Here is a 12749-nt window from a genome sequence, read left to right as displayed (position 1 = left end):
CAAATAGCAAAACTCCTTTACTACTTTAAGTGTCTCATTTCCTAATCTAATTCCCTCAGCATCACCCGACTTAATTCGACTACATTCCATTACCCTCGTTTTGTTTTTGTTGATGTTCATCTTCTATCCTCCGTTCAAGACACTGTCCATGCCATTCAACTGCTCTTCCAGGTCCTTTGGTGTCTCTGACAGAATTACAATGTCATCGGCGAACCTCAAAGTTTTTATTTCTTCTCCATGGATTTTAATACCTACTCCGAATTTTTCCTTTGCTTCCTTTACTGCTTGCTCAATATACAGATTGAGTAACATCGGGGAGAGGCTACAACCCTGTCTCACTCCCTTCCCAACCACTGCTTTCCTTTCATGCCCCTCGACTCTAATAACTGCCATCTGGTTTCTGTACAAATTGTAAATAGGCTTTCGCTCCCTGTATTTTACCCCTGCCACCTTTAGAATTTGAAAGAGAGTATTCCAGTCAACATTGTCAAAAGGTGGCAACACAATGTGCTTAATAGTAAAAAAATGTATGTTTTTAGGGGTGTCCAGATACTTTTGATCACATTGTGTAGGTTTGATGCTACCAAACAAGTAAGGGGCTGACCTGCACACAGGGTACAGTCACTGCTTCAGAAACCCCCAACACCCATTTTTCTCTTTACAGTATGTTTATATGTATATGTAAGTGATGATTATAAACAACAACATTTATGACAGTTAAACACGTCATGAATACTTAAGTCACATGTCATTTGTAGTAAACTATGTCTATTTCGTGCAGTCGCAACATAACGAGGGTCTACCATGAATAATGCTGGCTGAGAGTCTTCTTGTTGCACAACATAGGAGTCTTGTGTTCTTTCCTTGGTAATCCGCTGGACCTGTAGTCAAATCGATTCCTTCCTTAATTCCTAAAGGCGATACTGAGTGTGGTTAGACAAGCAGCGCACAGTGCATTTGAAGTAGATGCCGATGCTTTCCCACCTGCTCCATAGATAAACAAGCAGTTCCTATGAATAATGTGCAAGGAATTATGTATAACATTTCTCATGCAAAAATTTGTGATAGCCAAACATACGGATGTATATATGTACCGGGTGATTAAAAAGTCAGTATAAATTTGAAAACTGAATAAATCACGGAACAATGTAGATAGAGAGGTATAAATTGACACACATCACTTGGAATGACATGGGGTTTTATTAGAACCAAAAAAATACAAATAGTCAAAAAATATCCGACAGATTGTGCTTCATCTGGTCAGAACAGCAATAATTAGCATAACAAAGCAAAGATGATGTTCTTTACAGGAAATGCTCAATATGTCCACCATCATTCCTCATCAATAGCTGTGGTCGAGGAATAATGTTGTGAACAGCACTGTAAAGCATGTCCGGAGTTATGGTGAGGCATTGGCGTCGGATGATGTCTTTCAGCATCCCTAGAGATGTCGGTCGATCACGATAGACTTGCTACGTCAGGTAACCCCAGAGCCAATAGTCACACAGACTGAGGTCTGGGGACCTGGGAGGCCAAGCATGACGAAACTGGCGGCTGAGCACACGATCATCACCAAACGACGCGCGCAAGAGTTCTTTCACGCGTCTAGCAAAATGGGGTGTTTCTTTTTTTTTTGGTTCTAATAAAACCCCATGTCATTCCAAGCATGTGTGTCAATTTTTACCTCTCTATCTACATTATTCCGTGGTTTATTACGTTTTCAAATGTACACTGACTTTTTTATCACCCGTTATATAAGGATGATCAATGTAACTGAGGTTATGCATGTTTATTCTATAATATGAATGTAAATGAATCTATTATTTACAAACTTTACTTATATACTGTTTATGAAGTAAGAGCGAGTGGAATGTCAGCAATAATATGTAAAATATGAATGTAGTAAAATTGTAACTATGTAAATAAGTTTGTTTAAAGAGTAAGAGCATACGAAAGCAGACATGCTATGCAAAATAAGTGATTAATAGAGTTTGATGGCAATTCAGTAAAGAACCTGTGTAATAGTGATTTTTTTTCTCCAAAAGTGGAGTGTGTTGACACTTAGTATGCATGTCCAGACCTACAAAATTTTTTATTAAACCACACTCAGCTCTGAATAAATGGAGAAGTATTTATAAGGAACTTACCTTATTGTCAGGTGCTGATCAACGGATTTCTTCTCTGCTGAATAAGCACATTATGACGGGTAAACAGTGGGTCCCGGGCCGTAAAATTGGAGGTATTCTGCCACAGCATCAAAATTACCACATCGACACCAACCGTTTCCAAGAAATGAATAAATATTTGTGGAAGAATCCATGGTGCAATACACAACAACTTCGCTGTCTCACTGCACGTTAAATGGACACGCACGAGTTATAAAAGTGTTCAGCGAGAACGCAACTGTTAAAGTCCCAATGCCAGGCCGCCAACTACTTGGTACACGCGTGGGTGAAGTAATGAAAGAGACTTGGCCAAGTGTTGTTGAATATGCACAGTATTTGATATTTGTACCCCTCCCTTTTTTTATAACTTGTTTTCCTTTTAATTATTTGTATTAGTATAAGTAGATATAATAAGGTAAAGCTGACATCTCCACTTAACCTGATGTAAGTCTATCTAAAAGATCGAGAATTAAAGGGCTTTGATCCCCCCGCCCCACATTGGTAATATAGCATCCAGTTAATCATATGATACTGCCTAACACTATACACCTCCATACAATGTCAGTGTACAGTGTGGAACCATCGTGTAATACTGTTTTTGATTTTTCTTGCAATATCAATTTATATGAATGTTTTCTTTTCCTCGTTAGTAAGAAGAAATTGGTACACTGTCACAGAAGACGGCAAAGATAGGCTTTTAAATTTATCTTGGTAACAGTAGAACAATGTCCAAAGAATATTCATTTTTTGACAGCTTTTGTTTCAATCTTGCTTGAGAGTACTTCTGTTTTATATCTCACACAAAAAGGATATGTAATTTTTACTCATGCGTCAATGATGTGTGTAGTAATTGTTATGCGTGATAAAAATACAAACAATATATAGTGGATTAATTGTATGATCGGCAACCACAGAAAATTAGAGGCAGTTTAATAATGTCAGTGTAATATAATCAAGCAATTGACTTTTTGTTAAGCACCAAGTTTGCTGCAAATTACAGTTAGCGTGACAACAGTGTTGGTATGTTGCATTGTATTTTTGTTACATTGCGAGGAAGATTGTTTGTGGCACCAATTTAGTTTCAACAAGAATTCGTGCTTTAATTCCAGTACTGCAAGTGATAATTATCTCAAGATTTTAAACATGGCTGCAACAGCAACTGTTGAAATTCTTCACGATAAAGGATGACAGCCAAAAACAGTTGCAGGATAAAAATTTTATTAAAATTCTTGACCAAGGTTTCGGTTCATATAAATATACCTTCATCAGAAGTAAAAAATCCTGAACAGGAAGACACTTTCATTAGAAAAGCCTTAGCATCGGAAGTGAGAAACACAAAAGCTTAAATAACAGTGAAATTACCAGAGTAATACAGGCATAAAATCTTTAGTTACTTACTAAAATTACATCATGCAATGGAGATTAATAAAACAATTGTGCCAAAGGTGTCGTCAATAATTGAGACATCATCTCCATCTGTACAACATGACTTTGGGCACAGGGTCAAAGCGAACAGTTTAGCACCATTACTTCGCCTATGAACTATCGAGACAAGAGTGTGAAAGCACTAGGGCAGATGGTTTTGCTGAGAGAGGGCACTTGTATGTGCCAGACAATCGCGCAAATTAAAATCCATGAATACATACAAAAGCGCATCAAAAATTATTAAGTGTTGTGTTAAATCAAACTTTCTGTCTTAATAAATAAAACATATCAGACCATTTAAAAACATTTATGTAAACTAGAAAGTATTGAACCAATTTACATGTGTCCTAGTGTCAAACAGATAAAGCTTGCGCTATGGAACATATAACGTGAGAGGGCACTAGTGTATTGCGCGAGAATCTCGCGTAACGGAGCTGTGAAATACATACTAGCAAAAACAACTAAAATGTTATAATAAAACGAAACCATCTATCGTTGTGAATAAAAACATACTAGTCAATTAACCACACATACACATCGAAAATCACAAACAACAAACATCAAAAATTCGTAAAATCCCAACAAGACAGGAAAAGCGCATTTCACCGGCATCAACAAGCAAGAAAACTAACTTCTAGTCAGCCAGACTATATTACATTAAGGCAAGTAGGGGTTTGAAACAGTCTAAAAAAAAATTGTTTCTAAGCTGCACCTGTTCATTAAGAACAAAACCATCTTTTAGAGACAGATGCTTGAAAATCTCTAATTCTTCGAGCAAGTCCAGTTTGTAACCTTTATTCACTTCATGAAGCAACTCTACGTCGTCGAGTTCACGTGGCGTATTAATAATTTTTGATGCGCTTTTGTATGTATTCATGGATTTTAATTTGCGCGATTGTCTGGCACATACAAGTGCCCTCTCTCAGCAAAACCATCTGCCCTAGTGCTTTCACACTCTTGTCTCGATAGTTCATAGGCGAAGTAATGGTGCTAAACTGTTCGCTTTGACCCTGTGCCCAAAGTCATGTTGTACAGATGGAGATGATGTCTCAATTATTGATGACGCCTTTGGCACAATTCTTTTATTAATCTCCACTGCATGATGTAATTTTAGTAAGTAACTAAAGATTTTATGCCTGTATTACTCTGGTAATTTTACTGTTATTTAAGCTTTTGTGTTTCTCACTTCCGATGCTAAGGCTTTTCTAATGAAAGTGTCTTCCTGTTCAGGATTTTTTACTTCTGATGAAGGTATATTTATATGAACCGAAACCTTGGTCAAGAATTTTAATAAAATCTTTATCGTGCAACTGTTTTTGGCTGTCATTCTTTATCGTGATAATTATCTCTCATTACGTAAATTTCATGCTGATTCATACTCTTTGTGTTAGCTGTTGTGCTGCCTCCAAGTGCGGTCATTCCAAAATTGACCAAACCAGAACTAACATACTATTCTTCTTTTATTGTATTCCTTTCCAAGTTTTAGCTCTAAATACTCTCTGGTTCTTTCAATTTATCCAGACTCCATCTCCTTCATTTCCTATCTTCCCTTAATTTCTTCAGTTTTAATCTGCAGTTAACACCGTTAGATTATTATCAGAATCCACAGCACCCTAGGGAAAAGTTTTACAATTTGAAATCTGGGTTTGAAGTCTCTCTTTTATCATTATATATTGTACCAAACACTTCCAGAGTCTGCAGGGCTCTCAGCTATTCTTCACTTCGCTATTCCAATAATATCCTTTTTCTCATCATATATTTTTTCAGTCTTTTCATTGTCTGTGCAGATTGTAGACATCTAAACTTGTAAATTTTTGTTACACCTTTGGAATTTGAGTTTAAAAATTGTTGCTTTCAACTTTGGTTGTGGTCATATATTCTGTAGAGAAACCATTTACATAGTTTGTCTAGTATTTAACATTTACAGTAGCTCCTTTTGCACAGGATTTTTGTGTTGTCTTTGGCATTTGAAGTGATCATTTGGTGTTGTGTTTTATTCTTTCAGGAAATTTTGGTAGTTTTCTATGCTGTCTAATACATATTTTTAATGACAACAGATTGAATTGAAAGTCGAGCTTCGTGCCAAGAAAGTGAACCTCTCTGCAATTCTGCGGAAAATTATCAGTGAAAGGCTCAGCTCTGATGGGACTTTCTTAGACCTGTCACACCTGACTAGCATTCCTGGTGAGCATATGACTTCATCATACATGTTAGTGTTAAGAGCTGTGTGTAAATTTTATGCACTTTATGGCTGTGCTTCTCAACAAAGTCTATATTGCTTCTGGAAACATTTATATGGTAAGGTATTTACAGTGGCTTATGTAATAAGTGATGAATGCATCATGTCCCCTTTATTGCTTAGGCTACATTCCATCCTGGATTTTCCATTGTTATATTTTGTATTTGCGTAGGTTGTTGCCAGACCCCCCCCCCCCCTTTTTTTTTTGAAAAAAAAAGAAGGTTCTAATTTTTTCTTTGGTCATTTCCCCAATTAAATAAGATTTTGAGAGGTGAAAATTAATGAAATATTACTGTATATAGCCACACCATCAAAATTAGTCACCTTCTTAAGAGATCACTGTGGTTGATTTGAGCACTGCAGACAGGTAGTTCCTTGGCCATGCACTTTTGGATGTAAATCAGGGTAGTGAAGCAGCATTATGTGCCAGTCTGTTTGTGAAGTGTGCTGGGAATGGAAGGAGGTGGAGGGCAGGGATAGGTGCTGACAGTCCGTGGGGCCCGGTGAAAACTCTTTTTAACGATTGCAAAGAGTTTTATTAATCTTGATACATAGCATAGTGAGGTGGGGGCACGCCTCTTGTCGTTGACCTCGGCTGGGGCTGTTGTACGGGCGCTGCTGCCGAGCAGGCGCCTCTTGCTGCTGGGTCAGCAGCCTCCGTGGGAGACGGCCCTCGGCTATGCACGAAGGTACAGGGGTGGTGTGAGGAGGTTTCTGTGCACGGAGTACTACTCGCTGCCCTCGGACAGGTGTCGGCTGCCACCTCACATCGCAGAGCCGAGTCACGGTAGGAACTCGGTGCCAGAGGCGGCAGTCGTGGACCTATGGCTGCAACTGGCAGAGTCCAGTTTGTCTTGCCGTCCAGCGTTATTCTGGCTGTGTGGTGGTAAAGCTAGCCTCCAGTGATGACGAGTGATCCCTGCCTTAAAATCCAGATTTGTTTATATGCCTCCGGTGCTCATTTGTTTCTCAAAAACCCAGCAGCTAGTCATGTTGCCATAACCATAGATTCGCCCCCGTGTCATGACAGTGCCTGTCTTTCCATTTGGCTACCACTGTATGGTACTATTATTGCCAAGCACTGCTATTCTTACTGCTGAGCTTGGCTATCCTCGCTGCAGAATCTGCTGGTGTGTGCGTTATTGTGACCCATCTGCCACCGCTCTGGCAGCTACCGACATGTCGCTGCCGGCCGTATGCTATATGGTGCTTCTGTGCTACTTCTCCTTATTGTAAAGACTAAATAACTTTTTTATCAAAGACTGGGTTGCAGCACTACGCTGCCCTCCTCTATAGAGAAGACCCAGTTTCTTGGGTCCTACCCCAGCCCAGTTTTCTGTTATAATTACTTCTACCCTCAACCTGTAAAACTAGTTGTTGTTGTTGTTGTTGTTGTGGTTGTGGTTTTCAGTCTGTAGACTGGTTTGATGCTGCTCTCCATGCTACTCTATCCTATGCAAGATTCTTCGTCTCCAAGTACCTACTGCAACCTACATCCTTCTGAACCTGCTTAGTATATTCATCTCTTGGTCTCCCTCTAAGATATTTACGCTCCACACTGCCCTCCAGTACTAAATCGGTGATCACTTGATGCCTCAGAACATGTCCTACTAACCGATCCCTTCTCCTACTCAAGTTGTGCCACAAACTCCTCTTCTCCCCAATTCTATTCAATACCTCCTCATTAATTACGTGATTTACCCATCTAATCTTCAGCATTCTTCTGTAGCACCACAGTTTGGAAACTTCTATTCTCTTCTTGTCTAAACTATTTATCATCGGTGTTTCACTTCCGTAGGTGGCTGCACTCCATACAAATAGTTTCAGAAAAAACTTCCTGACACTTAAATCTATACTCGATGTTAACAAAACTCTTCTTCAGAAATGCTTCCCTTGCCATTGCCCGTCTACATTTTTTATCCTCTTCACTTCAACCATCATCAGTTATTTTGCTCCCCAAATAGCAAAACTCATCTACTAATTTAAGTGTCTCATTTCCTAATCTGAGTCCCTGAGCATCAACAGATTTAATTCGACTACATTCCATTAGCCTCATTTTTTGATGTTCACCCTGTATCCTCCTTTCAAGACACTGCCCATTCTGTTCAACTGGATGATGGTCTTTTTCTGTGCCTGTTGGTGGCTCAGCAATCATCTTTACAATGAGTTACTACCTATCCTCATTATTGTTTCTCAGAGTATTTGATCAAGTTATCTGTTGCACGAATTGATCACCTCCGTCTCATTTCATTGACATGCTGCCTGTGGCTCATGAACAGCTGGCCACAAGAGTGGATTTCTGTGATGGGCCAAAACTGCAGGCCGTTTCTGCAGGTGTCTATAATGGATTGGGCCTGCCGATCTGAAGCCATTCGGTTTCTACTAATGTGCAGGCCCTGCCTACCCGATCTAGTCTCATTGATCTGCCCACAGGCTTGGGTCTGTTTAAGTGTTGCATAATGCAGCAGATTTTCGTGGTTCATCCATGGACCCAGGACCGCAGTGCTCCTCAGCAAGTCAGAGGCCATGTTTGGTCAATTTCAGGAATTGGAACTGTCTCACCACAAGTACGTTGTGCAGCGTGGCGTTTGATAGATATTTTATTTGTTCTAGTACATTTTGGGACTTCGAAAGTAGTTTATATGTTAGAAAGTATGGATGATAAGAAGAAGAAAATTGTGTCAGCTGATGGCAGTTTGGACACTATGTACTGATATATTTCTTGAAAGAAAATCACACAATTCATGTAAAATAATAGATATAACACAGTGGGTAATAACCGACAATAGCGAACATAGGAGAACCAACATTTTATGGGTGGTCTCTTACAGTGTTAGTTTACAAATTCTCCCCTTCCTTATACACTTTTTTCAAAGGGCCCTATTTTTTTCTGAGGTTATTTCTGAAATCGGTGAAGATATTTTAAATCTGTCTTGCGACTCCAAGGAAATGTGTATTTTTGTCACCAGATGTGTTTCGTTTTATTGAAATAAAATAACGTCAGTGGTCCTAATGAACATATACACTATTTGGCTTGCCTCACATCCATCCACATCAAACCCACCAACAAGCAACAGTACCTCCATTATGACAGCTGCCACCCATTCCACATCAAACAGTCCCTTCCCTACAGCCTAGGCCTTCGTGGAAAACGAATCTGCCCCAGTCCGGAATCCCTGAACCATTACACCAACTTGAAAACAGCTTTCGTACCCCACAACTACCCTCCCGACCTGGTACAGAAGTAAATAACCAGAGCCACTTCCTCATCTCCGCAAACCCAGAACCTCCCACAGAAGAACCACAAAAGTGCCCCACTTGTGACAGGATACTTTCCGGGACTGGATCAGACTCTGAATGTGGCTCTCCAGCAGGGATACGACTTCCTCAAATCCTACTCTGAAATGAGATCCATCCTTCATGAAATCCTCCCCACTCCACCAAGAGTGTCTTTCCGCCGTCCACCTAACCTTCATAACCTCTTGGTTCATCCCTATGAAATCCCCAAACCACCTTCCCTACCCTCTGGCTCCTACCCTTGTAACCACTCCCGGTGTAAAACCTGTCCCATGCACCCTCCCACCACCACCTACTCCAGTCCTGTAACCCGCAAGGTGTACACGATCAAAGGCAGAGCGACGTGTGAAAGCACCCATGTGATTTACCTACTGACCTGCCTACACTGTGAAGCTTTCTATGTGGGAATGACCAGCAACAAACTGTCCATTTGCATGAATGGACACAGGCAGACAGTGTTTGTTGGTAATGAGGATCACCCTGTGGCTAAACATGCCTTGGTGCACGGCCAGCACATCTTGGCACACTGTTACACTGTCCCGGTTATCTGGATACTTCCCACTAACGCCAACCTGTCAGAACTCCGGAGATGGGAACTTGCCCCTCAGTATATCCTCTCTTCTCGTTATCCGCCAGGCCTCAACCTCCGCTAATTTCAAGTTGCCGCCACTCATACCCCACCTGTCTTTCAACAACATCTTTGCCTCTGTACTTCCGCCTTGACTGACATCTCTGCCCAAACTCTGTGCGTTCACAAATGTCTACTTGAGTCTGTGTATGTGCGGATGGATATGTGTGTGTGTGCGAGTGTATACTTGTCCTTTATCCCCCCCAAGGTAAGTCTTTCCGCTCCCGGGATTGGAATGACTCCTTACCCTCTCCCTTAAAACCCACATCCTTTCGTCTTTCCCTCTCCTTCCCTCTTTCCTGAAGAAGCAACTGCTGGTTGTGAAAGCTTGAATTTTGTGTGTATGTTTGTGTTTGCTTGTGTGTCTATCGACCTGTCAGCGCTTTTGTTTGGTAAGTCACATCATCTTTGTTTTTAGATATATTTTTCCCACATGGAATGTTTCCCTCTATTATATTCATAAGTGAATAAATAAATACACCCCCAAAACACACGTTTTCCATATTAGGTGCATTCTGCTGCCACCTACTGCCAGGTACTCCATACCAGTGACCTCGGTAGTCATTAGACATCATCAGAGAGCAGAATGGGGCACTCTGCAGAACTCGCAGACAGAGAATGTGGTCAGGTGATTGAGTGTCACTTATGTCATACACTTGTACGTGAGATTTCCGCTCTCCCAAACATCTCTAGGTGCACTTTTTCCCATGTGATACTGAAGTCACAGCATGAAAGGACATGTACAGCACAAAAGCGTACAGGCCGATGTCATCTATTGACTGACATAGACTGCCCGCAGTTGAAGAGGGTCATAATATGTAATATGCAGACATCTCTCCAGACCATCACACAGGAATTACAAACTGAATCAGGATTCACTGCAAGTACAAGGCTATGAGTGGGCCAACACAATATTGGATTCTAGCATTACCGATAGAGGGTGCCACGAACTTGTAAGTAATTTTCAGCTAGGAGTCAGGATACTTTTGATCACATAGTGTAGATAAAAAATAGATAACTAGATAAACAAAAAAAATCCTTTGCACAAAGATTCCAAATGAAACCAGAATGATAGAAAGAAAAAGGAAGAGCAAATGAAAAAGTTTACTTGTTGATTAAAATGTTGTGACAATGGATTAGAAATTTATAGAAAATACATTTAAACAAGTTAACTGAATAAAAATGGTGATTAATTATTTCAATAACTATTTAAAAACAAAACATTTTGAAGCTCCAGATTCAAACCCACAACCTTCTGCAGGTCATGCAGTTTAACTGTTCTACAACACTGTCATATCTAGTGTTATCAATATTAAAGTTCTAGAGTGTCACACAAAATTACAGTTTTTTTGTTGATTATTTGCAAACAAGAGCCCACCAGGGTGAATGGCTGCAGAATTATATATCTGAGGCCTTGACCTACATCAGCATATAGATGATTTCAAAGTCAGTCCCACTCCTTGGGACCTCTCCTTGTCAAACAAACAATGGGAAACCACAAAACTAATATAGGTAGAACAGCTAGTTGCAGAACCTACTACTTTTGCCTGATTGTGAGCCACCTGGATGTTGTACACTGTCTAGCTGTATGCCCAAAACAATTAAAACGGAAAGCAATTCACTACTACTGATTCTGCACAACAGGCAGAGAGCCCAACTAAATTACACTGAGTACAACACACAGGCACCAAACATTCATCTCTAAAGTTTTCCTTGAAGTGATCAGTCAGCCGGCTCCTGTGCCCTCGAAAAGGTAACCCTCGCATAATTACGACTCATAAACTTCGACCCCATGAGTGCCACCACGCAAGAGCAAAAATAATCTTACTCACTCTAACCATGATAGTGTGGGCTGCAGCTCAAACGATGTGCTGTGGTTGCAGCAACATCGTTCCTCCAGACACTGCTCCTTAGCACGCTGGGCACGCTGTTTGGGGTGGTGAGTGAGTGTTGATGACAGGCCATGGAGCCCAGCACAAACACTCTTAACAATTACAAAGAGCTTCAGTGATCTCGATATGGGGCGTAATGAGGCTGACACACTTCTCCTCATTTACGTTAGCTGGGGCTATCATACAGGTGGCAGCTTCCACGTAGCACCTTGTGCTGCTGGAGCTGTCACCCTCTGTCGACATCGGTGTTGTGCCATGTTATGCTGTGACGGTTTCCCAGTCGGGAGACGGCCCATCGGCTATGCACGTGGAAGCGATGGTAGTGTGAGGATCTTGCTGCGCGTGGGCTGTGACCTGCTTCCCTCGGACGGGCATCGGCCGGCAGCTGACTTTGTGGTGCTAAATCACACAAGTAAGTCAGCAACATAGTTGGCAAGAGTGGATGGCGGATCGGCTGGGCTGCGACACCGAGTCCCAAGAAGGATTTAGTGCAGACTGCAGGCACAGCCCGGTCTCGAACTGCACAACTGGCAGAGTCCAGTCGTCTCAGCGTCTGGCATCAGTGTGGCAGTACTGTCGGCGTCTGGTGATGACGGGTGATCCGTGTCGTGAAAATCCAGACTCGTTTGTGTGCCTCTAGTGCTCACCTGTTTCACTAAAACCCGGTGCCTAGTCACGTTGCCATAACCAGAGACTCGCCCCGGTGTGGTGACACTGCCTGCCTCGTCACGCGGCTTCCGCAGTGTGACACTATTACTGCTGAGCTTGGTTGCCTTTGCTGCGCGATCCACTGGCGTATTTGTTATTATGTCTCACACTGGCAGCTTTAGACCTGCCACTGCTGACCTGACCTTCTGTGCCACAACAGTGCTACTTCTCCTTACTTTTGTTAAAAACAAATGATTTTCTGGCCAAAGACTGTCATGGAACTACACTTGGAATTGGCACATTACTGTGTGTTGATGTGGACATGTGACAAAATGACAGGAGGTAATTAGCGTGCGGAAATGTACCTGTTACCATACCGTGACTGAAGCTGCCCAATTTGTCGTATCGAGAAAGACTGTTGAATTTGTCTAAAAGGAATGGCATATCACTCAAAG

At 41.4% G+C, this 12749-nt stretch overlaps 1 protein-coding gene across 1 annotated transcript in view; it reads left to right on the top strand.

The window, feature by feature from the left end:
- The window catches only part of LOC126292137 (nuclear RNA export factor 1-like), a 147347-nt gene that overhangs the window by 41993 nt on the left and 92605 nt on the right, over positions 1-12749 (top strand). Inside the window, exon 6 of the mRNA XM_049985974.1 lies at positions 5648-5774. Coding sequence (XP_049841931.1) covers positions 5648-5774 — 127 coding nt within the window. The remainder of the gene's footprint in view (positions 1-5647; positions 5775-12749) is intronic.

Source organism: Schistocerca gregaria, chromosome 9 (assembly GCF_023897955.1).
Source record: "Schistocerca gregaria isolate iqSchGreg1 chromosome 9, iqSchGreg1.2, whole genome shotgun sequence".
NCBI lineage: Eukaryota > Metazoa > Arthropoda > Insecta > Orthoptera > Acrididae > Schistocerca > Schistocerca gregaria.
The sequence above is the reverse complement of the archived record's forward strand: the minus strand, read 5'-3'. Positions and strand labels throughout refer to the sequence as shown.